This window comes from Aquarana catesbeiana, linkage group LG01 (assembly GCF_042186555.1).
Source record: "Aquarana catesbeiana isolate 2022-GZ linkage group LG01, ASM4218655v1, whole genome shotgun sequence".
Lineage (NCBI taxonomy): Eukaryota > Metazoa > Chordata > Amphibia > Anura > Ranidae > Aquarana > Aquarana catesbeiana.
The window spans coordinates 41,744,177-41,764,962 of NC_133324.1; the positions used below are offsets into that span (position 1 = coordinate 41,744,177).

The window sequence follows — 20,786 nt, forward strand, 5'->3', positions numbered from 1 at the left end:
AACTTTGTGACAGATTGCCCTGTCTGTCCTTCTAATAATTGAATCCCCTACCATCAGAACCATCAGAATCTGTCTATATTTAATCCTTGTCCCCATCCTCCCTGGAGGAGTTGTTCCCCGGCAGCTAGGAGATTCACTCTGTTCCAGCACTGCCACTCCTTTATGGATGTCCCCAATATCAAGTAACCGGGTGTATTTTTTGGGATGTGTCAGCTCAGGACTGGCTTCCCTTATACTTTTTCCTCTATCCCATCTAACTGTTACCCAACAGCTCTGGAGTTTTCACCTCCTTATCACCACCCAACTGTTGGGTATGGTCCAAACTCGCTTTCAGGCTAATGATGCTTTGCAGTGTTGCCAGCTGCTTCCTTAGTGATGGGCCAAACACCCCCCTGTTGGATTTGCATCAGAACTCCCGAACAGGAAAAAGTTCTGACTCGCAATCTCTATTACAGTCTATGGGTGGGACCCGAACATGAAAAATCAAACATCCCCATTTTGAAGGATTATATGCAAGTTATTGGCCATAAAAAGGGTATGAAGGCCTAGGTACTGCCCTGGGGGACATGTATCAATGTGAAAGTGTGTATATATATATATATATATATATATATATATATATATATATAAAATATATAAAGGAGCAGTGATTTTATTGATGCTTAAAGTAAAACAATAAAAGTGAAAAATCCCTTAAAATTTAGTGCCTGGGGATCCCCTTAGTCTGCCCGTAAAGTGGCACATCTGTACTGTGTATAGAACCTGCTGCAGAAAAACTGACCTTTGTAAAGAAAAAAAAGACATTTGAAATTGACTTTAAACAACAATATACAATTTTAAAAAATACCAAAAAATAGAAAAAACTGTGCTCCCCCTTTGCATACCAGGCCTTTTGGATCTGGTATGGATTTAAGGGGAACCCCATGGCAAATAAACCCCTGCCCCCAAAATCCATACCATATCCTTATCCAAGCACTCAGCCTGGCAGGAAGGGGAGGATGAGCGAGCACCCCCCCTCCTGAACCACACCAGGCCACATGCCCTCAACATAGTGGGGTGTTTTGGTGCAGGAGGCTCTACCCCCCCACCCCAAAACACCTTGTCCATATGCTAATAGAGACAAGGGCCTCCTCCTGACAACTCTGGGCTGTGGTTGTGTCTGTGGGTCTCAGCACCCTATGTGAATGAGTATGGGGTACTGCTCCATCCGTGATGAAGACTAACCGGCAAAAAACTACTCCGGCATGTGACAGTTCTTAAATAGGTAAGGGGCAGGGCCATCTGGTGATGTCAGCTGGTGGCACCACCCTCTTGTGATATCACCAAAACAGCATGACTTTACATGACCCAGCATGACCCACCCATGCAACTCTTCCCCACAACCCTGGGAGGTCGGCATTGTGATTGATGATGGATCTACATCACAGGACATTGTTCTTTTTTTTTAATAAAGGAATGGTCAAAAACTGCCTCGCTATGGTAGACCAAAGAAGTTGAGTGCACATGCTCAGCATCATATCCAGAGGTTGTCTTTGGGAAATAGACATATGAGTGCTGCCAGCATTGCTGCAGAGGTTGAAGGGGTGGGGGGGTCAGCCTGTCAGTGCTAAGAACATACACTGTATCTAATTGGTCTGCATGGCTGTCGTCCCAGAAGGAAGTCTCTTCTAAAGATGATGCATAAGAAAGCCCGCAAACAGTTTGCTGAAGACAAGCAGACTAAGGACATGGATTACTGGAATCATGTCCTGTGGTCTGATGAGATAAACGTATTTTGGTTCAGATGGTGTTAAGCGTGTGTGGCGGCAACCAGGTGAGGAGTACAAAGACAAGTGTGTCTTGCCTACAGTCAAGCATGGTGGTGGAAGTGTCTTGGTCTGGGGCTGCATGAGTGCTGCCAGCACAGGGGGGCTACATTTCATTGAGGGAACCATGAATTCCAACATGTACTGTGACATACTGAAGCAGAGCATGACCCCCTCCCTTTGGAGACTGGGCCACAGGGCAGTATTCAAACATGACAATGACCACAAACACACCTCCAAAAAAGACCACTACCTTGCTAAAGAAGCTGAGGGTAAAGGTGATAGACTGGCCAAGCATGTCTCCAGACCTAAACCCTATTGAGCATCTGTGGGGCATCCTCAAATGGAAGGTGGAGAAGCGCAAGGTCTCTAACATCCACCAGCTCTGTGATGTTGTCATGGAGGAGTGGAAGAGGACTCCAGTGACAACCTGTGAAGCTCTGGTGAATTCCATGCCCAAGAGGGTTAAGGCATTGCTGGAAAATAATGGCGGCCACACAAAATATTGACACTTTGGCCCATTTTGGACATTTTCACTTAGGGGCGTACTCACTTTTGTTGCCAGCGCTTTAGACATTAATGGCTGTGTGTTTAATTATTTTGAGGGGACAGCAAATTTACACTGTTATATACGCTGTACACTCACTACTTTACAGTGTAGCAAAGTGTTATTTCTTCCGTGTTGTCACATGAAAAGATCTAATAAAATATTTACAAAAATGTGAGGAGTGTACTCATTTTGTGACATACTGTACTGTATATCTGTATAACACACAGATAATATTATTTCTATCTGTCAAATAACTCTCCAAGAAGACAATATGCAGTTGAGTTTTGATCACCAATCCTCAGGAAATACATTACTGAATTAGAAAGAGTTCAGCTTAGGGCAAAACAAATAATAAGATGGGTAGAGGATCTCAGCTATGAGAATCTATTACAAAGATTACAGTTATTCTCTCTGAAGAAGAAGCATTTAAGCGGGGATAAGATTACAATGTACAAATATGTCAAGGGTGGCTCCAATAACTGTGAGAAATTGTTTATTCTAAGGTCCCTGAAGAGGACATGTGGCCATGAGCTGAAGTTAGAATAAAGGAGCAGTAAAAATGTGAAACTCCCTCCCCCAGGAAATGGCACCAGCTTAGGGTGACAACTTAAAAAAGATTAGAAGATGTCTTATAAGGAAGCAGAATATACAGGCTATGAGAATTGTTAGAGAATAAATATCATACACACATACTCAGGGTTGTCTTTAATATTGATTGGACCCTGGACAAAAAAAATCTTGGGCCCCCCCTCCCCCCCTCCATGCAGTTTCGCTCTCCACCTGCTTTGAGGCATACAATAAATAGCAGCTAGACTCAAAATCCATTTAATGAATCAGATCAGGCAGCGATTGTGATTGGTTGCCAGAGGTTATAGTGTATTGTTAAGACTCACTGATTGGTTGCTAGAGGTTACAGCACATGATTTATGCTTGATTGGTTGCTAGAGATTACTGTAAATCCATACTGCTCACTGATTGGTTGCTAGAGGTTACTGCACATCATTACTACTTATTGATTGGCTGCTAGAGGTTACAGCACATCATCTCCTCACTGCCTGCACACCATGGACTGAGGAGGTGAGGGGACCCATTAATAGATAGAAAACACCTAGGGATCCTAGGACTCCTGTGATCAGTGGCAGTGCTGGGGGGAGGGGTGGATGTGATCAGTTTCCAGCATGCCCCTTTATCTCCCCAGTGGCAGCATTCCATATAAGTGATGGTGGATATGACCTTAGGGGGGCATGATATACATATGAATACTGCCTCTATTTACATATGAATGCTGCCGGTCCGCCACTATTTACATATGAATGCAGCTGTTATTTACATATCAATGCTGGTATTTACATGTAAACACAGGGTCTGCAGGTGAGTCATCTGTACACAACAATAGGGCAGAGCTGGGTGGCATTAGTAACAGAACTTCACACTGAGATATCAGGACACAGCACTGGACTAAAACCTCAAGGGACGAGAGAATTTAAGCTGGGATAGTTGGCAAGTATGGGGCAGCTGCTTTGGGCCCCACAATAATGACAGGGCCCAGGGTAGCTGCCCCTTTTGCCCTGCCTTAAAGACGGCCCTGCACATACTTGGGAAACTACATTGTCTATCCACTGTCAGCGTCCCTTCTCATGTGAAATTCGTTTTGGTCCGAATCCAAATTCAGAGAAATTTTTGGTTATATTGAGATTCAAATGTCTGCGAATCTCCACATGAAATAGTAACAATTTTCACTAAAAATCAATAAAATTTGTTTTTTTTATTCACTTTCAAATGGATTCCAAAACGATTAGCATTCGGGTTGATCAAAAAATGAATGACCGATTCAAATTCTGTGTGAAGAATAGCTGGTTGTAAAGCAGCGGGCCGGGAAGCCCCCCCCCACCCTTAACAAACAATGGCTCATCAGCTGTCAGCTGGCTTTCCCACTGAAAGCTGAAATATAAACATAACAATGCTGGCAATACAAAAACGTAAAAAAAAAAAAAAAAATGGTGTGGAGGTACCCACAATTTATATCAGGCCCTTTCAGGTCTGGTATGGATTTTAAGGAGAACCCTATGCCAAAATGAAAGAAAAAATTGTGTGGGGTCCCCCTCCCCCCAAATCCAGACCCCTATCTGAGCAAGAGCGAGCAGCCCCCCTCCTGAACTATACCAGGCCACATGCCCTCAACATGGGGGGGGGGCTTTGGGGTGAGGGGATACTCATTCACCAGGGGGTTGGGACTCCTTGTTAAAGGGGGCTTCCAGATTTTCAGGGGTTTTAGGGGGGTCTGGTAAGTACAGTATATCCTGGGGAACCTAATGCCTTTTTTGTTTTTTATTTTTATTTTTTTGTGAAGTACCCTCTTAAAATCCATGTGAAACCTGCTGAAGTTTGGCTGATCACTACCTGCCAGACCTGCCAGACCTATGCAGAATATACCAAAACAGTCCACAAGTAGGTGTTCTGGATCTGTAACCACTTGCAGACCAGCCAGTTTTACTGCAGCAGAATGACACGGCTGGGCGAAACGACGTTATGTAATGTTGCTTCACCCTGTGGCCACTAGGGGTGCGGGTGCCCGCTGCTCGCCTCCCCGGAGCCGATGCGAGTGACCGGCAGTTGCGATGACCGCCGGGCTCCCGCGATCGCTCGTGACACACCAAGAACCGGCCCCGGTTCTCTGAGGGGAGAAAAGACTGATCGTGTTTTCATACAAAGTATGAGCAGTGATCTGTCATCTCCCCTAGACAGTCCCATCCCCCCTTCAGTTAGAACACAGAGAGGGAACACAGTTAACCCCTTGATCGCCCCTTAGTGTTAACCCCTTCCCTGCCAGTGACATTTTTACAGTAATCAGTGCATTTTTATAGCACTGATCACTGTATAAATGCCAGTGGTCCCAAAAATGTGTCAAAAGTGTCCGATGTGTCCGCCATAATGTCGCAGTCCCGATAAAATTTGCAGATCGCCACCATTGCTAGTAAAAAAAAAATAACAATAATAAAAATGCTATAAATCCATCCCCTATTTTGTGCAAACCAATCAATATACGCTTATTGCAATTTTTATTACCAAAAATATGTAGAAGAATACATATCGCCCTAAACTGAGAAAAAATTAGCTTTAAAAAAAAAAAATGGGGATATTTATTATAGCAAAAAGTACAAAATATTTTTTTTTTTCAAAATTGTCGCTTTTTTTTGTGCAAAAAGTAAAAACCGCAGAGATGATCAAATACCACCAAAAGAAAGCTTTCTTTGTGGGGGGAAAAAAAGACATCAATTTTGTTTGGGTGCAGCGCCGCATAACTGCGCACTTGTCAGTTAAAGCGTCACAGTGCCAAATTGCAAAAAATGGCCTGGCCATTTAGCAGCCAATTCTTCCGTGGGTGAAGCAGTTAAAGGCCACATGATTGGTTTAAACATTCAGTGGTGAGACTTTCATTTACAGACTTTGGCGTTGTGAAACGTAGCATTAACTCAACATTGTTTCTGCTGTTTTATTCATTCCCCAGAAAACATTGCCCAGAAGCTTTTCCCTCTGTATTTAATGTTGATCACATGTATGATCACAATAATTTTAAAACATTTGACATATCTGTATGTAGCACTAAATCACGGTGGAGCTGTTGGTTTAAGCAAGTCTGTTACCTACACCTTGCTTCCCTTGGTTTCACCGGCACCGGGTCTAGGGGTTCCGTTGAGTTTACTTCTGGACGACACATGCAATGCTTTTTCAATGCTTTATTGAACAAACAAACTTTAGGAAGTAGCAGGAAAGAGGAGGAAAAGGAAACTTTCAGGAGAAACTCAAATATCTTCTTATAGAATCTTAGCGACAAATGTCCTGGTAGAATTCAGATAATTAGGTGGAATGAACTACCCTTGTGGGACACACTCCTTGCTCGTCTGGATAGGCCTCTCTCACTTGTTCTAGCAGCCAGTACGCAGCACAAATCAAAAGTCTCTGCCACAGACTCATTTGGGGGGGGGGTAAATCTGTATGATCCTCTGCCACAGGATGTATCAGATTTTCTCTGCAGTGAAAGTCAGTCATAGTGCCTGAACCTTTAAGTCGAACCGGCAACACTATGCTGTATAGTTACTTCTTTTGGATACGTCCTTCGACCGAGTCACCAGGCCCCTCTATAGACCAGCATACTGCGTGATCTCTCCAAGACGGGTCCTCCCCTGGGATCTCCTCGGCCACCCAGCTTCGTCACACAGGAACGACAGCTCAGGACCATTCCTCGGCCACAGTGGTAGGCCCCAGACAAGCCTCTGGGCCCGCCCCTGCGCCGCTGCATCGTGGGCCTCCTGATCGGAGGACCACGAGGTAGCTCCTTAACGCATACCTGATGGCCAGGAGGGCCAGCAGGTGGCTGTAAAAAAAAACCCTAGAACATGGCGTCTGTCTCATAAATACCCTCTTCCCAGAATGCAACTCGGAGGACCACCTCTACCGAGCTTGTCTCCGAGAGAGAGGAGCATCTATACACTTCGACACGTTGCTTTTCCAACACTGACCAGTGGTAACAGCGACACCCACTGATTTAGCACGGAAGCACACACAATGTCAGCCAAGCTGGAACAGAGGCAAACTTTTAACCTTCCTAACACACAATTTACTAAATTTACCTAACCTGCGGTAGATTGTAAATCTACCAGCGCTACATACTCCCCCCACTACAATAGACGTTGTCCCCAACGTCTGTCCTGACACAGTAACAGTAACTCTCAAGCCTGAGAGTAGCATTTGAGTTTCTCATAACTTTAGATAGGCAAATAGAGAAAGAAAGGACAGTATAAAGACATTATGAGACTTATATCTTATAAAACATTATGTTCACAGCCGCGAACAAAACCACAATATAATTTTACACATCCTCACTAACTAACTAGCTGAAAAGCCTCCCAGCTATACATATGATCTGATGATCCCTGAAAAGGAAACACATTTAAACACACATATATACATCCTGCGCAACACCAGGAGCAAAGGCTCATTTAAAATGAGACTCTCTTCCTATTATTTATGTTAGAAAAAAAACTTTTGAAGTCCATCCCTGCATAAGAACTTTTCTTGTAAAAGAAATCCGGCTAGCAAACAGAAGTCCTTGGATTTAAACACAGAACAGGATCTGTAGATCTTGACCACGCAGATCTCTTTACCCTGTCGCTATCTAACTAGGTAACTTCAAAGTGATAGTGTCCATAATTACCAGTAAAACCGAGGATCTGGCAAAGTCACATATTTTCCTTCTTTATCCACAGTGGTAATAAAGTACACAGCATTGTCCTTTCCCGGTCTGCGGATTACCACTTTATCAGCATAGATATGCTGACCATAGTTCCAATGTACAAAGCATCCATTGAAACGTTCATCCATCCGGACAGAACATCCAGTCTTTCTAAAGGGCTTAGGCACAGACAAGTAGTCCCAAATAGCGTCACTATACCAAAGCTCCCGATTAGCTTCAATCTCCCACATGACATCCTGAGGCACATAGGTGAACTCCAATCCATACTCTGCGGCCACACGCTTGTTTAACATCCTTTGTAAGCGAGCAAGTTTTGGCAAAGGTCTGTCTCTCCCCATACCAGGTGGTACACACAGGGTGACGTCTTCCCAGAACCCATGGCAGTCCATTCAGGAAGGGTCATTGTGGAGGCAACATCCTCGCCTTGTGACCACAATAGCTCTTGCGACATGGTTTCAAACAAGTCATCATCCCCAGAAAGATCCGACGTGGATTCTATTTCCAAGTCCCTTAATTCTTCCGCTGGCAAATATTTATTTACAGTCCCCAACAGTGGCTTACCCGTCCCAGGCGTAGACTCTGGTAGCTCCGGCTCAGGTAACCTCTGGGGTAGGTCTCGACCATGGCCGTGGGAGGCCTTCACATAGCCCACCTTCTTCTGAGTAGGTACTACAGGAACAGACGTAGTGGACTCAGAAATCAAAGTAATGTGTCCTGATGAGACGGCAGCAACAGTGTCTCTTTCTGAAACATTTTCGGTGGCAACAGGTGAAGTAGTGGCCCGTCGCTCTCTCTCTGCAGTGGTAGCAGCTTCCACTGTAGCGATACCTGTCACCCAATCCATCCGATAGGCACGGGGTGGCATAGTAGACGGCTCCACCACAAACAAGTACTCTCCACACTGTGGACAATGGACGAAGATGTACGGCCAGTCCTCCACATCGATGGCAGGTCATGCCCAGTCCCTCAACATCTCCCGAGGTATACAGGCCAAACTTCCCTTGCGGCTTCATTCGAACTCCAGTATCCGTAAGCAGAGTTCCAGATTGCACAGTATTCATCATGGTGCTTGCAGGGAACACTCTGGGTCCCACAACCGATTGCAACGCCGGAAAGACATGGCCACACTCTAATCCTTCAGCACGATCACGAGGCCTCTCTTCTCCTCTGGCGCCAAGCACACTACACGCATCCCATGCGGTAGAAAGTAGGGTAACTCCTCCCACTTGTTCTTTCAGTCACGTAGCTCCTGGGCCTCTTCTGGCACCCAGCATCTACGCACTCAAAAGCAAAGTCCCGCAGTTTAACCTCTCCTCTTCCTGACAAGATTTTTTCTCAAATTCCATCTCTCTCTGTAAACTCCCGGTAAAACACTCCACTGGGTTGCGATAATTGTCGGTCAACAAATCCCGGACGATGCCCCCACATGTAGCAATAACTCACGGTGGAGCTGCTGGTTTAAGGGGCCTGTCCTCTTTGCTCTCCACCCTTCTTATATTGTTCACTCCCCTTGACACAACTGTAGTGCAGTGTTGAAACAATATGAGCATTAACTTTAACCCACAATATACACTTACAATTAGGGTTACCTCTACCTGGGTGCTGATAGCTCCACCTGTAGGAGAAATGACAACACTGCACACAAACTTCAATAATGACCAAAATAGCTTCTTTCTTTGAGTAAGTAATATATTTATATAAAGAGTTATTTCAAAGAATATACTATCACACCAACGTAGTGTGATAGTATAAGAAATGATTATGACAGTCAATAACAATCACAGAAATGTATATGTATAAGAGAGTAAACAAAATAAGTGTAGCGCTAAAACAACCCTAGATGTCCAATGTAAAAATGGAAATGGTACAGTCCAGGAACCAATAAATCTCTAGGTATAGATTGGACAAAAATATCCATATAGTTACATAGTTACATAGTAGGTGAGGTTGAAAAAAGACACAAGTCCATCAAGTCCAACCTATGTGTGTGATTATGTGTCAGTATTACATTACATATCCCTGTATGTTGCGGTCATTCAGGTGATTATCTAATAGTTTCTTGAAGCTATCAATGCTCCCCGCTGAGACCACCGCCTGTGGAAGGGAATTCCACATCCTTGCCGCTCTTACAGTAAAGAACCCTCTACGTAATTTAAGGTTAAACCTCTTTTCTTCTAATTGTAATGAGTTTCCACGAGTCTTATTAAACTCTCTTCTGCGAAAAAGTTTTATCCCTATTGTGGGGTCACCAGTACAGTATTTGTAAATTGAAATCATATCCCCTCTCAAGCGTCTCTTCTCCAGAGAGAATAAGTTCAGCGCTCGCAACCTTTCCTAATAACTAAGATCCTCCAGACCCTTTATTAGCTTTGTTGCCCTTCTTTGTACTCGCTCCATTTCCAGTACATCCCTCCTGAGGACTGGTGCCCAGAACTGGACAGCATACTCCAGGTGCGGCCGGACCAGAGTCTTGTAGAGCGGGAGAATTATCATTTTATCTCTGGAGTTGATCCCCCTTTTAATGCATGCCAATATTCTGTTTGCTTTATTAGCAGCAGCTTGGCATTGCATGCCATTGCTGAGCCTATCATCTACTAGGACCCCCAGGTCCTTTTCCATCCTAGATTCCCCCAGAGGTTCTCCCCCCAGTGTATAGATTGCATTCATATTTTTGCCACCCAAATGCATTATTTTGCATTTTTCTACATTGAACCTCATTTGCCATGTAGTCGCCCACCCCATTAATTTGTTCAGGTCTTTTTGCAAGGTTTCCACATCCTGCGGAGAAGTTATTGCCCTGCTTAGCTTAGTATCGTCTGCAGATACAGAGATTGAACTGTTTATCCCATCCTCCAGGTCGTTTATAAACAAATTAAATAGGATTGGTCCCAGCACAGAACCCTGGAGAACCCCACTACCCACCCCTGACCATTCTGAGTGCTCCCCATTTATCACCACCCTCTGAACACTTCCTTGTAGCCAGTTTTCAATCCATGTACTCACCCTATGGTCCATGCCAACGGACCTTATTTTGTACAGTAAACGTTTATGGGGAACTGTGTCAAATGCTTTTGCAAAATCCAGATACACCATGTCTACGGGCCTTCCTTTATCTAGATGGCAACTCACCTCCTCATAGAAGGTTAATAGATTGGTTTGGCAAGAACGATACTTCATGAATCCATGCTGATTACTGCTAATGATATTGTTCTTATTACTAAAATCTTGTATATAGTCCCTTACCATCCCCTCCAAGAGTTTACATACTATTGATGTTAGGCTAACTGGTCTGTAATTCCCAGGGATGTTTTTTGGGCCCTTTTTAAATATTGGTGCTACATTGGCTTTTCTCCAATCAGCTGGTACCATTCCAGTCAATAGACTGTAAAAATTAGGAACAACGGTCTGGCAATCACCTGACTGAGTTCCCTAAGTATCCTCGGATGCAAGCCATCTGGTCCCGGTGATTTATTAATGTTAAGTTTCTTAAGTCTAATTTTAATTCTGTCCTCTGTTAACCATGGAGGTGCTTCCTGTGTTATGAGGATAAATATTCATATATTCATATAGAGTAATGGTCCATAAATATTGCGTGACTTCATGTATGGAATATATCAATAAATACGTGACATCTGGCGCGAGGGGAACACCACCACCGACAAGAAAAAGGCTTACCAGATCGATTGGACCCGAAACAGACGTACGTCTGGTCAAGTCAAACAAGCTTGGGTGGTGAACCACTGTAGGAGATCCGGAAAAGTTGAACGGGTGGGGGTCTTTGAGATGAAACCCTGGACCGGTGTATCCCTCAAGATGATGTCAAAAAGCGGGTGGTGATAACGATAGGTGGGAAGGAAAAAGGAAAGGCCACATATTGTAAATCCATAAAATTATATAGCAAATTTTTTAAAAACCAGGAAATACACTCACATGTAAATCTTGAAAACAGCACTGTAAATTGTACAAATGGCGGCAGTGGGGTCCTCTCTGACGCGTTTTGTCCTCTTAGACATCATCTGGGGGGTCCCCCCACTGCAGCCAACCAAGTATATATAGATAGTATATCCACACTAATGAGAATCGACTCTACAATGCGTACAACTGGTGTCAAATGCGGACAAGATGGCCGCTGGGCGCGCGTTCCACGCCTCACTTCCGGCCCCTTGAGGGAACAGGAAGTGTGCTTGCTGTGATCAATAGTGTGTTAAATGTTGCTTAATTGTGGATGAAATTATCATAAGTGTAAAGTATCTAAATAAAAGATGGGAGAAATATGAAATAAAATACAATGAAAATCATTATGAATACGGGAGCTGCTCCCGGAGCTTATGCTCTGCAAGGGGATTCCGTGGTACGTGTGCGCCTTAACCATAACGGAGTGGGATGTGTCCCACTCGCTCACTTGTGAGTTCCAAGGAGACTCTGCGTTCCGCAGTGCACATGCGTCCTGACCACAGCAGAGAGGGGCACGTCCCAGCTACTCAACATGGATGCCTTCCCTCTCGCTGTGTCAGTATAGATAGGATAGAATGCGCATAGTCGACAGCACTTCACCAATGACAAGTGCCGTGGTGACGTGTGTTTAATCTGGAGGTCACGTGCTGGACCTCTGGCCAACTGGAAGCAGGGAACCAGCACAGCGTGTGCTCCAGAAATGGGTACAATGACCTCACACACGGTGGTTACGTGCAAATGTGAAAAACAAAAAAATTTGAAAAAATATAATCACAAAGCAATATATATGTGTTGTCCCTCTTTTGGGTAAGGAATATGCAAATACACGAAAGTGCATGCTGTATATGATATATATACAGATACATAAATGTGCGTACAAATGTATGTATGGTGATGATATTGTGTGTGTGTACAGTTGCATACCAATGTTCACACGTGAAGTGAACTTATACACCTATGTACAGGTGGAATAGTGTGAACATGGGATATTATATGGATATACACATGTAGAGTGGACTGGCTATACAATAAGCAAATTAATATCAGCATGTCAACTCATGACAGCCATGCGTATGGCCAAACACATGTGTACTATACTTATAAAAAACCATACCTATGGCTAGACACATGCATGATACAATGAAACACATGCATGTAGTGCATGTACGTGAAAATAATAATTAAAATCTATGCGCAAATACAAACAAGTGCATGTAAAAAACTAAAAACAAAAGTTAAAATTAAAATTAAAATTAAATGGAGTGAGAAGCTGAAAGGAGCTGTTGGAACAGGACATCATGCTCTATTTATAAAGACATTGATGTCTAGCTCCACATTCATACCCAGTGGAAAATGTGTGCGGAGCTCATGGATCCAGAAGGTCTCTAAACGAGACACCCCTCTGGTCATGGCGCCACCTCTCCAGGAAGGGAACATACCTGTCGTTCACCACAAATTGTGTCCCTTTAATTACGCGATTGTGGTGTAGCTTATAATGCCTAGGGACAGTATGCTTGGTGTCTCCGCTCTTAATAAGAGCTATGTGCTCAGCTACTCTAACTGAAAAAGAGCGGATGGTACGGCCCACATATTGTTTCCCGCAATGGCAGCTGATCAAATATACAATATAGTTGGTGGTGCAGGTACAAAACTGTTTGAGAGAGTATCGTTTGTGGGTAACCGAAGATGTAAAAGACACCGTTTTTCATCCTATTCCAGAGTTGTATTGGCACACTGTACATTTTCTACATGAGTAAAAGCCTTCCATCCCATGGAATAAAGGCTGGCGTATGGGGGGTTTGATGATATTTGGAGCTATTTTACTCTGTGAGGTAGGGGCTCCCCTGAAGATAACCTTTACTTGGTCCGGCAGAGCTGCACTCAGAACTCGATCGCTTTTGAGGATATCCCAGTGTTTGGAAAGCATGGCTCTAACTTGTTTATGTTGGATGGAAAATGAAGTTAGCATAGACCACCTAAAAGTATCTCCTTGTTCATTTTTGGGTCTCTCCTCTATTAATGACTCCCTATTTGTCTCAAGGGCATGTTGGAACTCACGTTCAACTAAATGGGAATCATAGTCTTTATCCAAAAATGTGGTTTTTAGAAGGTCGGACTGTGTCTTAAAGGTATTAATGTCAGAGCAGTTTCTACGTAGCCTAAGAAATTGACTCCGCGGAATGGAGTCCAGCCAGGATCGGTGGTGACAGCTATCTGTCGGTAGGGATAGAAGGATCTCGCGCATAAAATCTATCATATAAATAAATAAAATTCACATATAACACTAATAGTAAGTGGGTGTGAAAAAAACAAATCTTAGATAAAATGCATCAAGTGAAGTGACCGTGCTGAAAAATAATAATAATAAATCACAATAAATAGTCACATTCAAAAAAATAAATAAATAAATAAATAAATAAATGTGCAAAAATGCAAAACATATGCAACAAAAGGTGCAAAAATGCAAACGATGTAGTGTAAAAAAACTACAATCATAGGATATATCGGGAAAAAACAGTTCTTAGAGATGACCATATAAAGTTCGTGAACCGTGGTGGTCATAGAAGAAATAAGTAAATATGAGTAGTGGTGATAATGATAATCTTCATAAAACAAATGACGGATCAACCAGGCTCTCTAAACTCTCACCTCAGAGATGGAAATCAAAGGCATCAATATATGTCTTTCTCTGTTGTGATAGAAGAAGCAATCCCCTCTGTTTACTATCGGGCACCTCAAGGATGGAAACAACTGGCAACAATGTATGTCTTTCTCTGTTGTATTACAGGCAGCGTTCCCCTCTGTTTATTGTCAGGCACCTATAAAAATAAACTGGGAATATTTCCACCTAGGCTGTGACAGCCCGGTGGGAGGAGGGGGAGGAGAGAGGAGGCCTCTGATGGTGTAGTATTTTAAAATTCAATTTATTAGGTAAAACGATAGGTGGTCTCTTACATAAAAACAAAGTAAATACACATGAAAGGAAGGAGCGGCGTCCGAGGCGCCTCCTTACGTGACTTCCGGTATAGTCAACTCTCTTTAGCTATCTGTCGGTATAAAGCCATTGCGATCCGTGGGTTTGAAATACATCTGGAACTGGAACCGTCCGTTTCGTATTCGAATTTCTAGATCCAGAAAATTGATCCTATCTCTACTGGCTACATAGGATAGAGATATGCCTCTATCATTGTTGTTCAGTTGTTGAAAGAACAAATCAAGTGATTTGACACTGCCTCTCCATAGGAGGAGGATACCGTCGATGTACCTTGCCCACACAACGAGGGCAGGGTCTCTGTTGGTATAGACGACATCCTCCTCCCACTTTGCCATGAAGAGATTAGCGAGGCTAGGGGCAAATTTAGCGCCCATAGCCACGCCACGTAGCTGGAGGAAGTACTGTTGATTGAACCAAAAATAGCTTCGCTTAGTGGTGAAATCCAACAATTCCATAATAAAGGAGTGTTGGAAAGAAGCAATATTGGGTTCTTTTTCTAAAAAATAGTGGACAGCTTCTATGCCCTTTTCCTGCGGTATGCACGTGTACAGAGATGCAACATCCGCCATAGCGATGATGTAGTCATCCTGTACCTCCAAACCCTCCAATAGGCGGATATTGGCTCCTGTATCTTTCAAATAGGATGGCATATGTCTAACTAGAGGTTGGAGGTAAAAATCAATGTACCTGCCTATACGCGAGGTGACGGAATCTATCCCGCTCACGATAGGTCGGCCGGGGGGTTGCACTGGGTTTTTATGTACCTTAGGCAGGTAGTAGATAGTTGGAACTCTAGGTGCCAAAGGCACCAAAAAATCTCTCTCCTTTCTATTTAATATTTTTTGTTCATACCCCTTCTTCACTATATCAGACAACTGTCTTTTCTGTAAGGAGGTAGGGTTGTTAGGTAATATTTGGTAAGTGTCTGGTTCATTGAGAATTCTGTACCTCTCAGCTTCGTAATCTTTCTTGTCCCACCACCCTTGTCAGCCGGGTGAATAACTAAGTCCTTCTGTAAAAACACAGGGATCTGAGGCCCGTGCTTGACAAAGAATGGTGGCGTATGCATTTCTCTGGGAGTTCTGCCAAGTCTTTGAGGACAAGGTCCTTAAATATACTTATAGCAGGTGCTTCGGGAACTGGTGGATTAAACAATGAAGGGTTAGACAAACCGGAATGGACTGTTCCGGATGTAGCAGCACTACCTCCGCTCCTGTAGGGATTGGAGATGAGGTAGCGCTGGACATTCAGCTTACGTATGTACTTATGAATATCAATGAAAGTACCAGATCTGTCCAGTTTTTTTGGAGGGGCAAATTTGAGTCCCTTATCCAGGACAGAGAGTTCTTCTGTAGTCAATACCTTGGTACTTAAATTGAAAACTCCTTGGACCTTCAGGTTCTCCTTCTTTTTCCTCCTTTGTGTTCTCCTCCCTCCCCTTGTGCCTCTCTTAGGTCTGAGCCTATTTTCCGTGGTCTTTGGTCCTCGTGAAAAACCTGGCCACTATATTGGTTGGCATGAGATTGATGGTATGGTTGTTCATACATAGTTCTATGATCATGTCTATAGTCATTTCTGTATTCATCATGTCGTGTGTCTCTAAGGGGAGAATACCTATTATAGGTAACAAGGGGGGGTTGGCTGTGCTAGTAGGGGTTGGTGTGGTATATGTCGGCATATTCTCTGTATCTATATGAGGAAGCATCTCTATATCCAGAATGAGGTTCCGAAAGCTGCATACCTCGACTTCGTTGACCCCTCCCACCACGTTTGCCTCTATTCTGTCCTCTCCTTCTATTATTGACATAAGGGGTGTGTGGACTATAATGGCACACTCCAGTTCGTGATGGTGATTCGCACCTTAAGTCCCCTTTTCTTATATCACCAACTGGAGTGCGTATAGGTGGAACATCTGTATTTGTTATTTCAGATGTAGAGGTGATTGGGGGACCCACCGAAGAGGATGAAGTAGTGGCAACCACCGGGTTGGAAGAAAAAAGTTTTTGCCAACCAAACACATTTCCATTCTTGTAGTCCCCCATATCTCTAGAATACTTTTTTATTTTTTATTTTTTGGTCCTTGTCTTTCTTTTCCAGATAATTCTGGAGATTGGAAGAAAGAGTATTATACTCAGGGGAGTTCTTATGGGATAAAAGTTTATCCTTGATCTCTTTAATCTCCCTGTCCAGTAATGTATATGTATATATGGGTATGAAACTATACCCGGGAGCTCCCCTTAATCTAGACCTTAAAGTCACTATACTAAAATGCAGGGCCCTGCAATGAAAAGGTAGTCCTGATGTCTTCAGTCTTCGCTAGCTTTTGTAATTATACTCTGCAAAGGGGTTCCTCCTGGGTGTTGCATAGTGTAGTATAACACACTTAACCAATTGTAATCCAATAGAGTGACTAGGTGTCTTTATATGAAGAAACAACATCTAACATCCGCTCTTGAACACTGAAGTCTATTCGGATGTAATGCTCTCCAACTTAACTTGTTCCATGGGACTATCAGTCCCAGCAACACTCTGTACAGTTCTAAAGATGTGTGTGTAATACTCGAATAAACTTCTGGGTGTCAACCCTCTCACCACACAAGATCCAAGCAGGTGGATGTCTCTGGTTCAGCAGTTCTCAGTTCCGTATGGAGGCACCACCACGCCGTCACACTGCTCCGTTCACAAGCGACCGGGAGTCCTCGGTTACCACCCCACGGGTCTTCCGGAACAATCACGTCTCTTGTCCAGCTCACTGCGATGCGATGGCAGGATACTACAGCTGCTCTGCTCCTTCGCCAGGTAGGTCGCAACCCTGTGGGACACACACACCCACAGAGTTCTGCTGGCAGGCCACGCGTCCCAGGCACAAGAGACCTAAAATGGCCGCTGCTTACCCTTTTATATCCCCCCACAATGCAGTTCAGCTCTGACTTTGTCCAGGAGCATTGTGGGTGGGTCAGAGCTACAGTTCCAAAGTAAACAATGAATCACTTCCATGTTACTTAATCCTGGGATGTAAACTTATTGCACTTTATCAATTGTCCACAAGATGGCACTAACACAACTATTGTACTAAATAATACACATAGAGCTAGAAACAACAGTTGTCAGCATTACATGTATAGAAATTGTTAATGTACTGTTTTGGAAAAAAATCTTTTTGTAGCTCGTCTTTCTGGTATTACTTGAACCTCCTAGCTTTCCTTTACGCAATTGATAATATTAACCAGGATCCAGATATCTTACCCAATATCACTCTAGGCTTCCATCTATTTGATTCATGGCTGGAACCCAGGAAGGGTGTACAGAGTGTTCTGCAGATCTTATCTGGACCAAATGGGACATTTCCTAATTATTCCTGTAAAGGACAAGGCAAGCTGGCTGGTGTTATTGGAGATCACTATTCATCCACTACAATCCCAATCGCCCAAATCCTTGGACTATACAGATACACACAGGTGAGTGAAAAGTACTTGTATATTTGTAATAATATTCTAAATCAACAGAGAAAACAATATACATTTTACAAAAACATGACAGTCTGTGAAAGTTAAAGTGTATATAAACTCTAATGCTGTGTACACATGGTCGGATTTTCGGACGGGAAATGTTGGATGTGAGCTTGTTGTTGGAAAGTCTGACCGTGTGTAAGCTCCATCGAACATTTGCTGTCAGACTTTCCGCCAACAAATGTTTGCTAGTAGGTTCTCAAATTTCTCAAAAAGTCAGATCATGTTTAAACAAGTCTGTCACACAAAAGTTCACGCATGCTCAGAATCGAGCAGAAGGAGCCACACTGGCTATTACAATTCCTTTTTCTCTGCTCATTGTACATCTTGTATGTCACCGCGTTCCCATGTTTGGAATTGTTGGCCAACATTTATGTGACCGTGTGTATGCAAGACAAGTTTGAGCCAAAAACCTTCGAACAAAAATCCACGGTTTTGTTGGCGGAAAGTCCGATCATGTGTACAGGGCATTGCAATTAAAGTTTTTGTAAATGCAAAGTCAGTCAAACAAACGAAGACACACCTAGCACAATCACTAAGGATTTTGTCTCATTTTCCATCATTAGGATTCATGCACACCAGGAGCTAAAAAAAATGCTGGAAAAACACTGGACCAAAAAAAGCTAAAGCAGGTTGTTTTAACAATTTAAAAAAATAGTGAAAATAGGGACAAGGGCCTCTTCCCCACAACCCTGGCCAGTTATTGTTGGAGTCTGTGGGCGAGGGGCTTATCGAAATGTGGAAGCCCTCTTTAACAAGGGGGCCCCAGATCCAGCCCCTCTATGTGGATGATTATGGGGTACATAGCAGCCCTACTCATTCACCAAAAAAAAAAGTGTTGGGTAAATAAAGACAGGAGGAAACTTTTGACAAGTGCATTATTAAAAAAAAAAATTGTACCCCGGAGTAGATCCAACATCAATCATGATGAATGCCAGTTAACCCAAAATAAATAAATAAAAAAAGGTCTGCACCCGATGAAGGCTCCAGCCGAATGACAGCTTCACCACCTCCCACCGCTAAATACATTAAAAGGTGGGGCCACCCAATTATGTCACCGGGTGACCCCACCCCTTGGGATGTCATCGGCCCAGCATGCCCCAGTTGAAGATGAACAAAAAAGGCGGGGCCATACGGTGACGTCATCAAAGTACCTTGTTCCCATGTTGATGGGGACAAGGGCCTCTTCCCCACAACCCTGGCCAGTGTTTGTGGGGATCTGCGGGACCCAAAAGGGGCCCCCAGATCCTGGTCCCCCCTATGTGAATGAGAATAGTACTACTCATTCAGCAAAAACAGTGTTGTGTAAATAAACACAGGAGGCAGTTTTTGACAAGCCCTTTATTAAAACAAAATAAAAAACTGTCCCCAGGAGTAGATCCAACATCAATCACGATGAATGTTGGCTGCTGACCTGAAAAAAAAAAGCCTGCAGCCGACAAAGGCTTCCAAAGACTGACAGCTCTGCCGCAAAATAAATTAAAAGGCAGGGCCACCCAATGATATCACTGGGTGACTCTGATCCGTATGATGTCATCTGTCCAGCATGCCATAGTCAATTACATCAACAGGGGGCAGGGACATATGGTGACATCACTAAATCACCTTGTCCTTATGTTGATGGGTACAAAGGGCCTCTTCCCCAAAACCCTGGCCGTGGTTGTGGGGGTCTGAAGGCAGAGGGCTTATCGGAATCTTGAAGCCCCCTTCAACAAGGGGGCCCCCAGATTCTGTCCCCCCATGTGTATATAGTAAAAAATGATGTCACAAGGGGGCTATACAGTGACATCACTGGTTGCCCCTGCCCTTTAGTTTATTAGCGGTGGGAGGAGCTGTCAGATGAAAGGAGCCTTCATCGCATGGGGACTTTTTTTTTGGGGTGGGGGCGGCGACCAGCGTTCATCGTTATTGATGATGGATCTACACTGAGGGACATTGTATTTGTTTTTTAATAAAGGACTTGTCAAAAACTGTGTGTTCTGTGTCTAACCCATACTCATTTATAAAGGTGGCTGGATCTGGGGGCCCTCTTGTTAATGGGGCTACCAGATCCCGATAAGTCCCCCCCACACCCCCACAACCACTGGGCCAGGGCTGTGGGGAAAAGGTCCTTGTCCTCATCAACATGGAGACAAAGTGCTTTGGAGGGGAGCCGCCTACCCCAAAGCACCCCCCCATGTTGAGGGAATGTGGCCTGGTATGGTTCAGGAGGGAGGACGCTCACCCACCCCCTCCCCTTTCCTGGTCTGCCAAGCTGTATGCTTGGATAAGGTTTGGTATGGATTTTGGTTTTAAAATAATTTTTATTGACATATTTCACATAAAACATAAAATTGCGTATAATCAGTATACAAAAAGGTACTGAGACAGTTACATGCATTTGCATGCTAATGCTATACAGCCATCTGAATAGCACAAAACAAGACTGTTATTGAGGAAAAAGAAGAGAAAAAAAAGAAAAACATGTACAAAAAGGGGAAAAAATAGAAAACCATAAAATAAGGACTACCAAATTCTCAATAATGTCCTATAAACCCCTCCAGCCATTAAATGTGCCACCTTCTCTGTACCAAAACATCTCAGTAACTTTTTCTTGGGTAAATAAGGTGAACAGATAATGAACAGTCGAGAATGACAAAGAACTGTATAAGCAAGCAAAGGGGCATAGAATGGCTGCATGAGGGTAGTAATAAACTAGGATAACTTCTGAGGTAAATAG

At 43.6% G+C, this 20,786-nt stretch overlaps 1 protein-coding gene across 1 annotated transcript in view; it reads left to right on the forward strand.

The window, feature by feature from the left end:
• Positions 1-20,786, forward strand: part of LOC141141162 (vomeronasal type-2 receptor 26-like) — a 164,816-nt gene that overhangs the window by 37,844 nt on the left and 106,186 nt on the right. Inside the window, exon 2 of the mRNA XM_073628884.1 lies at positions 17,725-18,016. Coding sequence (XP_073484985.1) covers positions 17,725-18,016 — 292 coding nt within the window. The remainder of the gene's footprint in view (positions 1-17,724; positions 18,017-20,786) is intronic.